Source organism: Nannospalax galili, unplaced genomic scaffold (assembly GCF_000622305.1).
Source record: "Nannospalax galili isolate Female #2095 unplaced genomic scaffold, S.galili_v1.0 scaffold17, whole genome shotgun sequence".
NCBI classification, from domain to species: domain Eukaryota; kingdom Metazoa; phylum Chordata; class Mammalia; order Rodentia; family Spalacidae; genus Nannospalax; species Nannospalax galili.
In genome coordinates this window covers 8,591,097-8,609,233 of record NW_008342276.1, presented here as the reverse complement: position 1 = coordinate 8,609,233, position 18,137 = coordinate 8,591,097, and the positions used below count along the sequence as shown (strand labels likewise).

General features: G+C 44.5%; 1 protein-coding gene across 9 annotated transcripts in view; it reads left to right on the top strand.

Moving 5' to 3' along the window:
* Nucleotides 1-5,089: 5,089 nt before the first annotated feature.
* Nucleotides 5,090-18,137, top strand: part of CUNH8orf76 (chromosome unknown C8orf76 homolog) — a 103,252-nt gene continuing 90,204 nt past the window's right edge. For 7 of the 9 annotated variants that reach the window (XM_029565876.1, XM_029565877.1, XM_029565875.1 and 4 more), the window contains exons 1-3: nt 5,090-5,326; nt 9,206-9,301; nt 9,988-10,131. In XM_029565876.1, coding sequence (XP_029421736.1) covers nt 5,108-5,326; nt 9,206-9,301; nt 9,988-10,131 — 459 coding nt within the window. In that variant the 5' untranslated portion in view covers nt 5,090-5,107. The remainder of the gene's footprint in view (nt 5,327-9,205; nt 9,302-9,987; nt 10,132-18,137) is intronic. The other 2 variants (XM_029565880.1, XM_008838001.3) reach the window with 1 other exon arrangement.

Genomic DNA, 18,137 nt, shown 5'->3' with positions numbered 1-18,137 from the left:
ACCACATCAAAAGCTTAGTGTCTTCCTGTACTCATACATATAAAAATAATAAGTACATTTATTTTTGTTTTGTTTTTTTGAGACAGGGTCTCCCTATAGCCCCAGCTGGCCTGGAACTTGCTATGTAGACCAGGCTGGTCTAGAACTCACAGAGATATGCCTGCCTCTGCCACCTGAGTGCTGGGTATGTGCCACCACACCCAGCTTCCTGTTCTTTTCTGTACATACATCTTGCTCTGGGCATGTGTGTGGCTTTCTAAATTTTCCCAAATACACAAAAACTCCAGAATATCTAATTTTCCAAAGAATCTTCCTCCAGTTTTTCTCTTCTGGCCTTTGTGGTGTGTTTCATGACTTGACTAATCATCTGCCCCAAGAATTTGCAGGCAGTTCCTTGCAGTGCTTTCAAGCAGTGCACACTGCATTTTAGTCCAAATTCCAGGTCATGCAAAAAAAAAAAAAAAAAAAAGTCCTTTTGCAGCCCCCTCACAGGTTAGAATGGACATGCTTAATAATTTGTAATTAGGTCTCTTCTGGATCCAGGGGGAAGGACCCCATACTAAGACTATAGAGTGATTATTATTTGTCCTCTCCTTAAAATAGAAGTTTTTTTTTTGTTTTTTTTTCTTTTTTTTTGGTCTTTTTTAGACAGGGTCTCCCTGTAGCCCCAGCTGTCCTGGAACTCACTATGTAGACCAAAAAAAAAGTTTTTTGAGGGAAAGGGTTTTTTATTTTAAAAAATTTTTTTTTTTTTTTTTTTTAGAAAATTTATGTGTATGTGGGGCTGGAGAGATGGCTCAGCAGTTAAGAACATGGGCTGTTCTTGCAGAAGACCCAGGTTCGAATCCCAGCACCCACATGGCAGCTAACAACTGTCTGTAACTCCAGTTCCAGGGGCTCTGACAGCCTCTTCTGTCCTCCGCAGGCATTGCACGACACGGGTGCACTTATCTACATGCAGGCAATACACACATACACATAAAATAAAAATAATATTTTAAATTTATGTGTATGTGGCCATGTATGCAGTACCTGTGGAGGCTAGAAGAGGGCATCAGATTCCCTGAAACTGGAGTTACTGGTGGTTGTTAGCCACCATTTGGGTGCTCATGGGAACTGAACTCTGGTCCTCTGTAAGAGCTGCCAGGGTTCCTAACTCTGATCTATCTCTCTAGCCCCAAGAGTAAGGATCTTGTCTTTCTTATCACTGTGTCCTTCACTCTGAAAACTGTTCTTGGCTTACAGCAGATACTTAACAAATTCTGGTTGAATCAGTGAATGGATCTACTATAAAAATTTGCAGAATGTGGGAAATATATGTATGCATGAGCTCAAAATTTAATGTTATGTTGGTAAATTATCCATGAGAATTAGTGGGGGTGACTCTCATACCAGAAATGGAAGAAAAAGTTTTGATCAAAAGAAACGAGGGGGCAGCAAGATGGCCCAGTGGTTTAAGGCTAAACCTGATGACCTGGGTTTGATCCTGGAGCCCCACATGATGGAAGGAGGAACCAACCCCCACAAGTTGTCCTCTGAGCTCCACACACACACTGTGGCATTCATGTGCCACCCCAATAAATAAACGTTAGAAAGTTATTTGAAGAAACAAAAAGATGGAAAAGCAGAAAAATACTTACAAATCTCCATATCAGCCAAAACTGCTTGGGTCAGAAAAGGAAAAGGAGAGATGTGATTCCTCTGTGGAAGGAGATTTTAGATTACTAAGTGCTGAAGTTCTCCATTCAGCCCTGCTACTTACTTTTCTTGTCACTGTGACAGAAACAAGGGAGGAATGTTTTACTCTGGTTCATGGTCTCAGAGAGATTTCAGCTTGTCCTGCAAGAAAAGTGTTACAGCAGGAAGTCTTGGCTGGAGTATGTGGTGAAGTTTTTCACGTCTTAATGGACCAGGAGGCCAAGATCTTGGGCAGGAACCAAAAGCTGATATAGCCTTCAAAGGCCTACTCACTTCCTCCAGCTAGACCCTACCTAAAGGCTCCACAAGTTGGGAACTAAGCATTCTGAGAATGAATCAGCGGAGTACATTTCACATTCAAAGTGTAACTCCAGCACAGTATCAAAATCTGTAATGAAATAATTTAGTTGTGCCCATGTTTATCATCTGTCTTCCCCACATGTGTGTGGGCTTTATGACAGCAGGGCTCATGAATGACAGATCCTGAGCTCCTGGCACAGAGCTGCATGCACAGGCCATGAGATACATAGAATACTGCAGAGAATTCATAAATGAGTACTGTGTGCAATGCAGTTTAGATGAATCCACTCAACAGAGTCAGGGCTTACTAGGTGTCAGACACTGTGCTTTGTGCTAAACACAGAGATGAGTGATGCAGTCCTTGCCTAGAATGAGCTTGTGGTGTGGCGTACTGGAAGTGGTTGACTAGTGAACATGGGACAAAAAAGTGAGCCCAAACTCCAGCTGCAGGGAATGTAAAGTGCCCTGGAAGAGAGAGCACAAGGTTGCTCTATGAACCTGGTCAAGGCCAATGGGAGCCAGGCTCGGGGTCAGGAAAGGCTTCTGGGAATAGTTGGATAGATAAAGGGCAGGGGTGGGGGCATTCTGATAAAGGAAATGGTGAGCAGGTATGGGGCAGGGCTGGGAAGGTTGCAGGAAGAAATATGGGGTACAGGATGGGTATATTCACTATCATGACTGGGAGAAGCTTTCACAGGGAAATACTGGCTCTACCCTCCCCCCCGAACTCACAGATAGGACATGAATACAAGACCCAAGCTGAGAAGCATTTTTGCTGCCTTTTTTGGTGCTCTGGTGCTCCTCCCTTTCGATTCATTCAACAGGCATTGATTGAGCTGTCCTGGGCCAAGCCCTGTCAGGGGACTGGGTTTACAAGAGTGAAAGATACCACATCTAACCTTCCCACAGTCCACTGTGTGTGAAATGCCACAGTGGGGAATTACAGAGCAGGGGAACTAGTGTTGTCTGAAGAAGGTGGCAGCTGCCTTGTGATGGGCAACTCAACCAGGCACCTCAATAAAAAATCAGACCTTTGTAGATACAAAACTATAGAAACAGTTTTTCAAAAATCACAACCAAACAATTTAATGGTTTCAGAATTCCTATTTACTCCCTAACACTAACGCCTGCATTTCCTAAGGATATAAGATGGTTTTAACTGTCATACCGTGTCTAATGTCCTGTTTTATTGCTTTACTGGCATGGGGCCTATCAAGTTAGGCAATGGTTTGCAACTTAGGTTCCCAGAACCTGAGCCCTCAGGAGCAATAGGGCATTCAAATGTATTATTGGGAAAGTCCCAATTCTTTTTTAAATTTATTTTTTTTAACTTTATGTGTATGCGTGTAATGCCTGCATGAAGGTGGGTACACCAGTGTCATGAAATGCCTGTGGAGGTCAGACGAGGGCATAGGATCCCCTGGAACTGGAGTTATGGATGGTTGTTAGCTACCATGTGGGTGCTAGGAATCGAACCTGGATCCTCTGCAAGAGCAGCCAGTGCTCTTTACCGCTGAGCCATCTCTCCAGCCCCCAAAGTCCCAATTCTGTTTACGGTTTGCCATCTTCCATGTTCCCAGACAGCTTCCACTTTCAACTGGAATTCTATCATGCAATTATTAGTTAATAAATACAGCTTTATTTTGTACACAGATCTTCCACAACTGTGAGAGGAAAGTAACAGAAAAGGTTCTTTGTGGTAAAAGGTTGGAAACCTCTGAGCCTAGGCATCTTGAGTCCAAAGGACAAACAACTATCATCTACACACACCAAGCCCTCTCAGAAGAATCTCTAGCTCAGTTGTTAGACCAGGAGAAGGCTAGACCTAGCAAGCCTCAGAACAGGAGAGGGCAGAAATTCCCACAGTTTTCATAAAGTAAAAGCTAAAAGCAATCCTTGCCTGCCTTTACTCTGCTCTTTCTGTTCCTGGAATGGCAATTTTGAATGAACACATGTCACCCTCTGGCCATCTGACAAGTACTTTACGTGCATTACTTTAATACCCACTTCAGACATTGGGCTATACAGCTAGTGAACTGTGATCATGAAACCAGAAGAATGTGGCTCTTGCAGCCCCTCAATATTATGTTGTATTACCTTCTCTGCTAAGACAGGGCCTATGTGAATTACGACAAATAGCTCTACCTTCTTCGGACCTCATTGCTTCTCAGTAATCTGAATTTTTTCTTTTTCTGTAGTATCCAAATTTTTCTTACTATAGAGCATTACATTTCTGATGAGATAACAGCTATTGAAAAATGGACTTCCTCTGGATGAATTTATCAGTAGCTAATGCCTGGAAGCTGCATAATGTAGCCTCTTGATCAAGGCTGTTGAATAAATGGCTTGGTTCTACATTTTATGAGTTATCAGAAATGGATTTTGAAACCTGGGGAGGAGGTGGCTTAGGTTCCCCTGTATTAGTGTATAAATTAGAAAACTGAGTTGAATAATGAACCCTGAAAGGCAAATGGTGGAAGAGGGGCTGGTGAGTGTAAGGGTAAATAGAAAAACCAGGGGTAAACTGTTACCAGCTGTGTATTAACAGCAATACTGTGTTGTAGCAATACTGGCCAGTGTTTTGTCCATGATCTCCGCTTTCTAGAGTCAAGAAATTTCTTGAAGGGCTAAAAATTCTAATGTTAGTCTGATCAAGCCCTTAAATTTCTGTTTGTTTTATAAATGCGTGAATCGGTTTGTCGCTGTTATTGGTGGTGACGTCTCTTTGGGGACGCAGGGCTTCTGTACGTCCCAGATCCTTAGCCAGGTAACTCATTTTGGGCGAGTTTACTGGACCTCTTCAAGCCCCAAGATCTTCATTTGCAGAATAGGAATTACTGTGCCTTTCACGTTGTTGTTGAGAGAAGACACATAAGACAGGTACTTAAACCGGGACCCGTACTTTCTGAGGGCCACTGGTAAAGACTACTCTCTCCCGCTCCTGACACGGAGAAGCCAAACCTTGTTCTGAGAACGAGTGTTGAGCTCCACTAGGACCTCCCCATGCGGGCACTGCCCACACCCGCGCGAAGACTACCAATCCCAGCATGCTGCGCTCCGGCCGGCCGCCCACCGCTTCCCGGCGGGGAGCGCGCGGGTGCCGCTCTACATGCCGCCTTGTCTCGCTTCCGCACAACTCGCGCGATGGAGCCTGGGTGCTGGGTACCGCTCTAGGCGTCATATCGGCTCGATGGCCGGGTGCATCCGCGCGATGGAGTCTGGGTGCTGGGTGCTCGGCGGGGAGTTTGAGGACTCTGTGTTCGAGGAGAGGCGGGAGCGGCTGTCTCGGCCGCCGATGCCCTACGGCGCCAAGCGCTGCGAACCTCAGGTGAGACGGAGGGCCTCGGCTCCTGACCTGACCACCGCAGGTCCCCGCCAGCCCTTTCCCTCCGCAGGCTCCGCGGGGCTGGCGCTGTGTGTGCTTCTTCCGCCGCCTGGAGACGCCGGGTCTCGGAAGCACGGACACCTCTTTCCCTGCCTGTCCGGGCGGTCAACTCCCAGCCCCCCGCCCCGCCATGATCTGGAGCAGCAGCATCCTTGTAGGCTTGCAGGCTACCCGGGAGAATAAAAATAACTGAAAGCCAACCTTGCTTCATCATTTCCTTGTAGGATAATGAGAACTGGATGGAGAGGTTCGTCGATTACTGTCAGAGTTGGGAATGGCTAGTTAAAACCAGTTTGTGATTACATAGCTGTTTAGAGTATCCGGGATAACTGGGTCAGATACCTAAAAATGAGTGACAGCAGTGCTGAAAGAACAAGGAAAAGGTGATTTCCTAGGTTTCCCCACAGCGATGGCTCAGGGGAAGGATAGATACGAATTTAGCAAGCCTTAGAGGTTTTGGAAGTAGAGGCATGCCTCTAGAATATAAGAGCTACACTTGAGTTGTCAGTATTTAGAGACAAACTGTTCAACCTTAGCGTGTTTTATTGTAAATGATAGATGAAGCGGATAGATGAATCGGGTCAATAGGGAGAAAGCATCAGGACACATAAAAACTCCAGTGGGATAGAGTTTATTAGCAAAGGAAAATTCGCAGGGGATAGATTTCCTTCGGGACAGGGAAAATGTGGGCTGGGGTCTTTATAGGGGCGTGCCTGGGGGGATGCAGAAGGCGGGAACATATTTTTTAAAATTAGGCAGGGGAGAGCGGGAGCCCAGGGCTTATCAGAACAGCTTCTGTTAAAAACCGTCCGCTTCCATCTGTCAGCTAGGATCTGACTCCTTGGGTCTCTGGTCAAAAGGTGGAGTCTGTTTATCTTGTCTTCCAAGATCATCAAAGGGAAAGCAAGCTGCCTTTGGCCAAAAGGTGCAGAAAAGTCTGCTTCTTTTGACTTAAAAGACCTGGGTGTTCATCAACTCAGTTCCTGCATTCTCAGGGGCTTGGAACCCATGGACCCTGCTGCATTAGGTGGGGGGAGTTGCTGTGGGTCCAAACCCTAACAGTAAAATGGAGTAGTAGATGATGTTTGAGCTGATAAAATGGTCACACAACGTTTTTCGTCGTGTTTTGTGTTTTTCCTTTTTACTAAGTTTTAGAGAAATTTTATTGATCCAAGAATTTCATACAATGAATTTTTATTGTATTCAAACCTCCATCTCCACCCTCACCTTATGCCCCTCCCCCACTCTTGACTTCATGCCTTCTATTATTAAATGAAAAACCCCATGTATTTTACATAACCCATTTGAACTGGGTGCCAGAGAAATGTTATTAGAGTGTCAGTGATCTATAGTTTTGTTTTATTTGCTTGTTTGTTTTTTTGGTCTATAGTTTTTACACACAGGTGTGCCAAAGTAAGGGCCCACTCCCTTTCCTTTGTATGTGATTTTGGGTCAGAATACACCCATGTTTCTTGGAATGGGATTTTCACTCTTAAATTCTGTTTCTCTTACACACCACGTAGGAATGTCAAGTATGGATTTCTCTTTTTCTCAGCCATTATCAATGCGTGGTTTCCCTCATCTAAGTTGGTTGTTCGAAGCCCTTGCTTGCAGGTTACATTTTGGCGGTTTCCAGGTGTCACTCAGCACAGTGTCCCTGTTGTGGACCAAGGTGCTCTTGAATAGACTAATTCCCCTAAGGGTTTTTCTGTGGGTAGAAGCAGAAGCTAGGTCCTCACAGCCCACAGCAGTTAGATCACAGGCCTCCAATCCAAGATTCTCTTGAGTGGGTGTTGGGAAGTTTCACAGCTTCACAGGACAGCTTTTGTTTGTTCTGTTTTGTTTTTAGTGTTTTTCCTTTTTAAAAAGAGCTTCTTATTTATTTTTTAAATTTAATTTTATGTGTATGAGTGTATTGCTTGCGTGTAGGTAGGTGCACCCTTGTGCTGTAGTGCCTGTGGAGGTCAGAAGAGGGTGTTGGATTCCTTGGAACTGGAGTTACAGATGGTTATTATAGACCATGTTGCTGGGAATTGAACCCAGGTCCTCTGCAAGAGCAGTCAGTGCTCTTAACTGCTGACCCATCTCTCCAGCCCCATGTGATTTTTCTTTGATAGTTAAATCTCAGTCTCACTTAACTTTCTACCCAGGATGTTCAAATCAGTATTAAAGTGGGAAAAGTCTTCTGGACTGGCATGCTCCTCAGACTGTCCTCTGAACCTCTGGTCTTCAGTTCCTGGAAGCCCCCTTTTGCCTTATTTTTTTGCTTTTTAGTATTTTTTGTGTCAGGATTTTCCTGTAGCTCCAGATGACCTGGAACTCATTATGTGAACCAGGCTAGCTTCATCTTACAGAGATCTGTCTGCCTCTGCCTCTCCCTGAAGTGCTGGAACTAAAGGTGTGTGCCACCATGCCTGGCTTAGTTTCTGCCTCTTTTGCTTAAATTCTGCTTGAATTCCTTTGTAACATTTTCATAAAAGCACCATCCTCATAATTACTGTTTCCTATGCCCTTCGAATAAAAGAGTTGTCAGTTCCTGTTCACTCTAAAATTGCTCTGCAAGAAAGCTGCTCTAGACATTGTGAACTGTGCAAGGTGAATGCAGTTTCCAGTTGCAATGTTGTGTACTGAAAATGACAGAGAAAACTATGTGCTGCCTTTTTTTTAAGAAATATGTTATTGGCATGCTTATATTTGTGATAATTAAAACTTTTGTCACATTTATTTAATTGTGTATGTGTGGGTGCACATGCCACAGTGCCTGTGTACTTGTGAAGTCAGTCCTCTTATTCCACCGTGTGGGTAGCAGGCATTAAACTCAGGCTGTCAGGCTTGGCAACAAGTACCTTTACCCACCAGGTAAAATGTCACTGGCCCTATACTTGGGATAATTTTAATAAAAACTGAGCCACTGGTGAGATGGCTTAGCAGGTAAAGGTGTTTGCTACTAACCCCAAGGACCTGAGTTTAATCCCTAGAATCCACACTATGGCATGTGTGTACCCACGCACATGCAGTAAATAATGTCAGAAAAAAGGAAAAAAGCTGGGCCATCATTAAAATTACCATTGGTGGCTGGGGAGATGGCTCAGTGGGTAAAGTGCTTGGTGTGTAAACATGAAGACCTGAGTTCAGATTCAGAGCACCCATGTAAAAAATGGCATGGAGCTAGATGCAGTGGTGCAGGCCTTTAATCTCAGCACTGGGGGAGGCAGAGGCAGGAGGATCTCTGTGAGATCAAGGCCAACCTGGTCTACATAGAGAGTTCCAAGACAGGTAGGACTACAGGGAGACCCTGTCTCAAAAAACAAAACAAACAAAAAAACCCAACCAAACAACAACCAAAAACCTACATGGTGACACATACCTATAATCCCAGCACTGGAAGGTAGAGACAGGAAGATCCTGGGGCTTGCCAGCCAGCCAGTGTAGCCAATTGGTGAAATCCAGGTTCACTGAGAGACCCTATCTTAAAAAAAATCAAGATGGCATGTGATAGAGAAGACACCTGGCATCGACCTGCCTCTTACAACACATGCACATTTGTGCTTGCTTATACACATACATGTGCACACAACCACATGTTTGGTCTGGCATGTTGATACCTGTTTAACCTCAGCACTTGGGAGGCATGTGATCAAAGCTTGCCTCAAACGTACAAATTCAACCCTTTTTTGTTCAGTGTTTTCCCTTGAGTCTCATCCTGAAGTAAGTCTTATTTGAGGTTTAACTAGTTGTATTATAGGAAGTTGGTTTTGAGCGTAAAGTGGAAAAGCATAGCATTACCATATAATAAATGCTATCTTCCTGATTTCTTTCTAGTGGTTTTATGAAGAAACAGAGAGCAGTGATGATACTGAAGTTCTAACTCTGAAGAAATTCAGAGGGGACCTGGCCTACAGACAGCAGGAATATGAGGTGGGACTCTAGATGGGTCAGAATGGTACTTGAAGTGGGCTCTTGTTTTATCAGCAGTGGCACATGTAAATAACAGTGTGCTGAGTTGGGAGTGTGTCATTTGTGGGGATGAATTGTCTTTAGTGATGGGTGCCGGTAATCTTATGTTCCCAAGTCTCTGTCCTTTTCTGTGTGGCTCCATAGAATGTTTTGTTTTTCATAATTCCAACCCAAAAATATTTTGGGGGTCCCTATTTCCCCCAGGCTCTGTATCCCCTCATGTGTGAATCTCCAGCATGTCATGGGGCAGAGTACCCCAAAGTATGTCAGAAAAGAGAAAAATGAACAGTTAGATGTCAGATTGCTTCACATACACATCCTGTTCCCTCTTCATGCAAATACTGGTAAATATATAGCAAAGTCCCAGATTCAAAGCCTGTTCTGTTTGCTTCCAGAATGTTCTGTCTCCAGTACTGTGATACTGTAGTTGTAGATACTATAACCTGCAGCCATTCCATCTGTACTTTTAGAAAAGATAGTAACAGTACTAGTTAAAATACTTAGGTCTCCCTTAGGTCATTGGAGGGTCAATTATAATATTACTTTCCATATAGGAAAAAGTCATCCCTATGCTGAATTCTTTTCTTCTTTTTCTTTTTGCCCCTTCTCTCTGTTTCTGCTTGTTTCTTTTAATAAATAATTGCCAGAAAGCACTGCAGGAATACTTGAGTATCTCTGAAAAGCTGTCACCTACCAATTTTGCCATGAAAAGGGATGTCCAGGAAGGCCAGGCTCGGTGCCTGGTTCACCTGGGGAGGCACGTGGAGGCACTGGAGATTGTTACAAATTTGGTGAGTGGCGTCATTGCTTGTTTCCATACACTTCCCTATACCAAAGACAGCTCAATAGTTTATTTCCTAAAAATGAAGCTTCCTACTAAAAGCAAAAGTGGTGGGTTTGGATAAGCAGGAAAAAGTGAGCAGTGGTGGAGTGACTTTACTGGGGACAGCTTGGCGCTCTAGAGATATTTTATTTTTCTTGTGTTAAGCTCAAGATTACTGCTTAGAAGTCTCATTTTTCAGAGGTTTTCCAGGACTATGAATGATATGCTTTTAGATTTTTTTAAGAGATCTACCTGCTTCTGCCTCCCAAGGGCTGGTGTTTTTTTAGATTTTAAAAAAGATTTATCTTGGGGCTGGAGAGATGGCTCAGTGGTTAAGAACACTGGTTGTTCTTGCAGAAAACCTGGGTTCAAATCCCAGTACCCACATGGCAGCTAACAACTGTCCATAACTTCAGTTCTAGGGGATCCGACAGCCTCTTCCATCCTCCATGGGCATTGCATGACATGGGTGCACTTACCCACATGCAGGCAATACACTCATATACATAAAATAAAAATAATAAAATATTAAAAAAAGAGATTTATTTTTAATTATGTGTGTATATGTGTGTCTGTGTATGAGTCTGTGCATGTGAGTACAGGTGCCTGTGAAGCCAAGGTGTCAGATTTTCTGGAGCTGGAGTCACAGGTGATTGTAAGCTCTTTAGTGTGGGTGCTGGGAACTGAAGTTGGGCCCTCTGTGAGAATAGTACATACTCTTAACTACTGAGCCATTTGTCTCTACAGCCCCCACTTTTTAAGATTTTTTTGTAGGCTTTATTTTCCAAAATAACGAACCATATATTACCAGTCTAAGCAAAAAAAAATAAAAGCATGGGTTGTAGCCGGGTGTGGTGGCGCACACCTTTGATCCCAGCACTTGGGAGGCAGAGGCAGGCAGAGCTCTGTGAGTTCGAGGCCAGCCTGGTCTACATAGCGAGTTCTAGGTTAGCTGGGGCTACAGGGAGACCCTGTCTCAAATTAAAAAAAGAGATTTATTTTTAATTATGTGTGTATATGTGTGTCTGTGTATGAGTCTGTGCATGTGAGTACAGGTGCCTGTGAAGCCAAGGTGTCAGATTTTCTGGAGCTGGAGTCACAGGTGATTGTAAGCTCTTTAGTGTGGGTGCTGGGAACTGAAGTTGGGCCCTCTGTGAGAATAGTACATACTCTTAACTACTGAGCCATTTGTCTCTACAGCCCCCACTTTTTAAGATTTTTTTGTAGGCTTTATTTTCCAAAATAACGAACCATATATTACCAGTCTAAGCAAAAAAAAATAAAAGCATGGTTTGTATCCGGGTGTGGTGGCGCACACCTTTGATCCCAGCACTTGGGAGGCAGAGGCAGGCAGAGCTCTGTGAGTTCGAGGCCAGCCTGGTCTACATAGCGAGTTCTAGGTTAGCTGGGGCTACAGGGAGACCCTGTCTCAAAAAGACCGAAAAAAACCAAAAAACCAAAAAAAAAAACCCACATGGGGTTGTGGGTGTAACTGGGTTCATGGAGTACTTGCCTAGCATGCACAAAGTCCCAGGTTTGATCCCCGTAAAACCAGGTATAGTGGCACACACCTCTAATCCCAGCACTCAGGAGGTAGAGGCAGAGGGATCAGAAGTTCACAGGTCATCCTCAGAAATCAACTTTGAGACCAGCCTGGGTTACATGAGACTATCTCAGTAATGTCAAGTTGGGACCTGCGAAATGGTTTTAGGGGATTGAAGGTGCCTGCTGAGTTCTATCCCCAGGACCCACATGGTGGAAGGAGAGACCTGACTCCCACAAGTTGTCCTCTGACCTCTGCATGTACTTACATATCCACACATACAAATAAATAAACATAATAAATTTTTAAATAAAGTTATAAAAATGTGACTGAATACTCTTACCAAACCAAGTTTCATAGTGCTTTTTGATTTTTAAGTAGAATTTGCAGAATTTTAAGGGTTAAATTGCAGAAATTTAAGGGTTAATTTTAAGGATAATTCTAGGTTCTGCTTATGTTTTCAGGTTAAGGTATTCACAGTTTGCTTCTCATGGTTATGTGTAAATTCTTTGTGGGCTTTAGTCTAGGTCTGCCCTAGTCGATGATGGCCAAGTTCTTCATACGGAGCTAATGAGGCCCAGAGGCACTGACTTTGGAGAACCAACCAGAGGTCAGCCTGAATCCGAATGCAAATAAGCCATCTTCCTCCAGGTTGTCAATTGACAGAAATCCCTGACCTTTGCTAGTCCAGGGTCTCATAGCATAGGATCCCAGCCTTTTACAGTACCATGAAATCTTGGTGGGAATTACCTTTAAAACGGGCGTGGTGATGCATGCCTTTAATTCCAGCACTTGGGAGGCAGAGGCGGATGGATCTCTGTGAGATCGAGGCCAACCTGGTCTACATAGCAAGTCCCAGGCCAGCCGGGGCTACAGGGAGACCCTGTCTCAAAAAGATAAAACTAAGCAAAACAAAACCCATGAGAAACAGCTGTGTTTTGTTCTCTTTCATCTTCTCTACGAATGATGTTTTTTTTGTTTTCATCTTTTGAGACAGGGTCTTACTGTGCATCCCAGGCTGGCCTGGAATTTGCTCTACCTCTCAGGTGCTGGCTTTACAGGCATTCCCCGCCAGGCCTGACCTAACTGTGACTGAATTCTTAGGTAGGCAGGTCTCTGTGTCACTCAGGCAGTACGGGCAGATGGTGAACTTGGCTTGATCAGTTTCCTGGTCTACAGGTGAGCAGCAGTTTGACCCTGCCATTGCCCTGTCCCTATATCATCCCTATTCTGCCCTCTATCAGCTGGACCATACATTCACACTGGCTGTAGGAGGCCTAGCAGTCTACTTAGTAACACGGTCTGAGATGTCTTAGGATTGTTGCCAGTCAGCAAATGTCAGATCTCCAGAGTTCAGGTGGTTACCAGATAGGAGAAGGCCAATCAGATGGGCACCATGGCAGGACTTTCAGAACTGTTTGTTTGTCTGCCAGGCACCCTCTTGGGGAGGTCTGTCAGTGGAAATGGGCAGTGGGCTAGTGACTCTCACCCTTTCTTCAAGTCTCCTGTGTAGTGTCCCAGTGGACCATGCCTATCTGTGAACTTTCCTCTTTTCTCTACTTTTTAAAAATTTTAACATTATTTTTATTTTATGTGTATGCGTGTATTGTCTGCATGTAGGTAAGTGCAACCGTGTCGTGCAATGCCCGTGGAGGACAGAAGAGGCTGTCAGGTCCCCTGGGACTGGAGTTACGGACAGTTGTTAGCTGCCGTGTGGGTGCTGGGATTCGAACCTGGGTCTTCTGCAAGAACAGCCAGTGTTCTTAACTGCTGAGCCATCTCTCCAAGCCCCAGTACTCTCTACTTTTGTTGTGAGCTCTGGCCTATTGTCTGTTTTATCTAAGTGGTTATTGCTTGGTTACATTCTGTAGGGGAGAGGTCTGTGTAGAATGTTGAACAAAATAGACAGCAAGTCTGTACTTTTGGTTGCCTAACTGTATCTCTGCTGCTTTCTGGCTCTGTGACTACTAACCTCTCTGTGACTCAGTTGCCTGTAGAATGGGGATAGTAATAGCCTATTTTAAAAGATTGTCGCTGGGCGTGGTGGCGCACGCCTTTAATTCCAGCACTGGGGAGGCAGAGGCAGGCGGATCCCTGTGAGTTCCAAGCCAGCCTGAACAGTGAGTTCCAGGACAGCTGGGGCTACAGGGAGAACCTGTCTCAAAAAGACCAAAAAAAAAAAAAAGATTGTCACAGCTGGGCATGGTGGTACATGCCTTTAGTCCCAGCACTCGGGAGGCAGAGGCAGGCGGATCTCTGTGAGTTCAAGGTCCCCCTGGTCTACATAGTGAGTTGCAGGCCAGCTGGGGCTACAGGGAGACCCTGTCTCAAAAAGACCAAACAGAAAAAAAATCATGAGGCATAACTGAGTAAAACACTTGACCTGGAGCCTGGTGTGTGGTTGCACTCAATACATACTGTCCTTGTCACCATTGTATTATTGTAGTATTGCAGTATGTTGTTGTAGTATTGTATTGCAGTATGTTGCAACATTCTGGGAAAATCTTTCAGTTAAATGGAATTAAAGGCCCAAAAAGGAACTTACTAACCATGCTGTCAAAATCCTGGTTTATTAACCTAGCAGATCAGTAAACCTTAGTTTATTAATCATTCTATCAGAGCATAAATGGTGCATGCCTGTGACTCCAGCACCGGGGAAGCCAAGGCCAGCCTGGGCTCCATAACTGAGACCCTGTCTCCCACTGTATATATATGTAGTGTGAGATGGGAGAAATCATAGTCTGTGTGGAACTTTCTTTAGTTTAACATATACCTCCTTCCCCAATCAGAGCGTGTTTTTGAATACTGTTATGCATTATAGACAGTAGTGAAGAAGAATAGCATTTGTTACAGAGATAGGCCAGACATGTTCTTACTAGAAATAAAGAGGCATAATAAAAATTTACATGTTATTTGTTCATTTTTTAATTTAGTGTATGTGGGTAGACATGTGTGCCACAGCATGTGAGGAAGTCAAGGGCAACTTGTGGAAGCCGGTTCTCTCCTACCTTGTGGTTCCCAGGGATTGCACTTAGGTCATCAGGCTTGACAGCACTGAGCCATTTCAAAAAGGCATAATTTGACTTTAGAAAATTTATTGCTCAACAATTTGCTAACATCTGTCATGGATGTGGAGCTGTGCTGTATACTAGGAATTCAGGATTGAATCCAAGGCTCTTATCGACCTTAAATGGTCTTTTGGGATGAATAGAGAGTAAGCAGTAGTAATAATAAAATAAGATGTGGTCAGTATTGGGGAGATACAATATTACCAAGAAAGTTGTATGCGGCTTTTTTCCCCCTCTTATCTTTCCTCTCAATCTAGGAATATTCCCAGAACCCACAGGCTTTCACTTACTGGTTTCTCTGGGCTGCATGCGGGTAGTCTGGCTCCTGTTTCACATTCAGGATAGTTCTTGCAGGAGCTTGACCTGTCCTTAGACTTTACATCAGCTTGAAGGTAATTTACTCTGCCATCTGCTCTCTGTAGATTTAACTTGAAAAAAGTGGACCCGTTCTTCCTAACCCAGAGGGCATTTGCCATATGGCAGGTTAGGCAAGAGATGGTGGCTCTTATGGAGACCTGCAAAGAGTTTTCTGGTCAGAAGGAAAGCAGCAACCCCCTCTGGCAGAAATACTTGGCCTCTGTACATGGGGGAGGCATTTGGGTTCAGTTATGCCGAGAGCTTCGTGGCCATCCTGTGGATGGTGTCTAAGCCAAGGCAGATGTGCACATGGAACTTGTTCAAATCTTCAAGGAAATTACCTTTTGGGGTTTTAGAAAGCCTCAAATATTAAAATGAAACCATTAGGCCAGAGCCTAAGGAAATCAACTGGAATCTTTCAGATATCTGGCCGAAGAGAACAAAGATGCGTGTTAGTCTGACTTCATCTTCATTGCTGTGACAGAATACCTGACATAAACAACATAAGAGGAAAAGTTTATGTACTTCCCAGTTTCAGAGGTTTCTGTTCATGGTCACTAGGCTCTGTGTTTCTTGCCTTTAGTGGGGCAGTAGTCATGGTGGGGAGGTGGTGGCAGAGGCAACAGTCAGCCACTCACGGTGGCCAGGAAGATGAGAGAGGATGCTGAACTAGCAGGCTCTTTTCCCTTTCCCCTATTATTCCATCTGGGACCCCAGTTTATGAGGTCTTCCCTACTTAGTTAATACGTTCTAGAAATTTCCTCACAGATGTGCAGAAGTATACTCTATTAATCTCCTGGGCACTTCTCTGTCCACTCAAGTTGACAGTTAAGACTAACCTTCACAAGTTCCTCCTTGTCAGCATGCCACGCCAAACATGTCTCCTTTCACCATAACAAGATCATAGTAAAAGTTGAAAAACAATTCAACATTTATATGTTTGGTGCTGAACTTCATCAGTCCACTTTCATGTGAATTGCTATGCCATTAGGATGTCTGGGAATGGCTGATGACTATTTTGCTAGATCATACATATTTTTCTAGGTTCGTGGTTATTTGTGTTTTTGTGTGCATGTATGTACACATGTGTGGAGGTTGGAGGACAATTGACAGGTAGGTAGGTGTCTGTTCAATCCTTCCACCATATGGCTTGAGGAACAAACTCAAGTCATGAGGCTTGGCGGCAATTGAGCCATTTCGCTGGCCCTAGGTGATAGGTATAGAGCGGGCAGGAGCGAGCGGCGTGGATGGAGGAAGCCACCGAGGCACAGATGGAATTCTCAGTGGGATACAGATTTATTTCGCACAGGGCACCTTTCCCTCGGGGAAGGGAAAGATGTCAGGGAAGGGAAGGATGTCAGGGAAGGATGTCAGGGAAGGGCAGGGAAAGATGTCAGGAAAGGGAAAGATGTCCGTGAAGGGAAGGGAAGGGAAGGATGTCAGGGAAAGATGTCCGCCCACGGGTTGTGAGCTGGGACTTTATATATGGGGGCTTTAGGGTGTGGAAGGGGGAATGTTTGGGGGAGAAATCATGGAGGGGGAAGCAGGTAGGATTAGGTGTGGAAGTGTTTACTTTTTCCCTCTTAAGATGAGAGAAAAACAGCTTCTAAAATCTCTGGTTATCAGGTAGAATCTGCTTATCTTATCTTTGGAGGTCAAAGGAAAGGCAGGCTGCTTCTCAGCAGAGTTTGTTTCCTTCGACTCCAAAGGTCAAGGTGAGGTCCCTCTTGGGGAAGGGGGAAACTGCTGCTATTTGGAACCCTAACAAGAGTTATGTAGCTTTAGTTGTCAACTTGACACAACTGGAATGAAGGAACCTCAGTTGGGAAATTGTACTAAAAACAGCCTGAGCACAGGGCAGAGGGGGTAGGCTGGTTTAGGGGTCCACTAGGCAGCAGGGGTTGTCTCTCTGTGCATATGAACAGGGTCCTCAATGGTTGACAGGCATTCGTATACATGTGAAGGGAAGGAAAGTAACAACAGTATGCGTTTTCGGATCTGGTTCTGAAAATATCTGACAAGGCAAGGAGCAATGGTGGTTAGCACCAAAGTGATAGAAAGCAGAGGGCCCAATAAGGGCAGAAGCCAAGGAGTTAGTCCTGTAAAAATGTCCCATTGAGATGACTGTTGGTACTAGGAATTTTTAAGTGAAAGATTTTTTGCTACCTGTTTGAGTTGTTCTATATCATGTTCGACCTTACCAGATTGGTTGATAAAATAACAACATTCTTCATCCAGAAAAATACAGGTTCCCCCTTTTTCTGCAGTTAATAGATCCAGGGCTCGCCTGTTCTGGAGTGCAACTTCAGCTAGGGAGGATAACTCTTGTTGTAGGAACTGGATTGACTGGGCTATAGTTTCCACTGTTGAAGTGAGCTCTTGTCTGAGATCCTCTGTTTCTTGAGAAAGATGCTGGGTTGAGATCAGCGTGTGTCCCAAGCCTCCAGCCATGAGTCCCGTGGCTGCCACTGATGCCACGAGGCTAATTCCTACCAGTACTGCCAAGGTGGCTGACCTCTTTGTTCTGGTTCCTTCTGTCCCTGTGGATAAGACATCATACACCTCTCCTGGTGTGTATAGGGTTAGTTTGGGGATGAGAATGACTGGAGCACAGGTGTCCTCAATCTGTAGAGAGATGCAGGAGTATATTTTGGAAGAACAGAGAAAGAACAGTCCCGAGGTTAGAGCAGTATCTTCCTTAATTGTGACATTTTGGCTTGATGAGTGTGGGCATTTAGGGAGTCCAACATTCTGTTTTGTTAAGAAAAAGGGGAGGGGCAGGCATGGGCATGGGCACTAGAAGTTCCCAAGAACACTGAGTAGTTGCCTGCAGAGTAACATTGTAAACTGAGAGAGGGAGGAGAAGTGAGCCCTGCAGGGGGGCACAGAGAAAGCAAGTGGAGACATTAGCATTAGAGAAGTTTCTCAGGAGATTAACCGATAAGAGAATGTGGTCCCAAGAGAAGCTGCAGGAGGCATTGAAGCTGCTTCACGGCCATGCTGGAG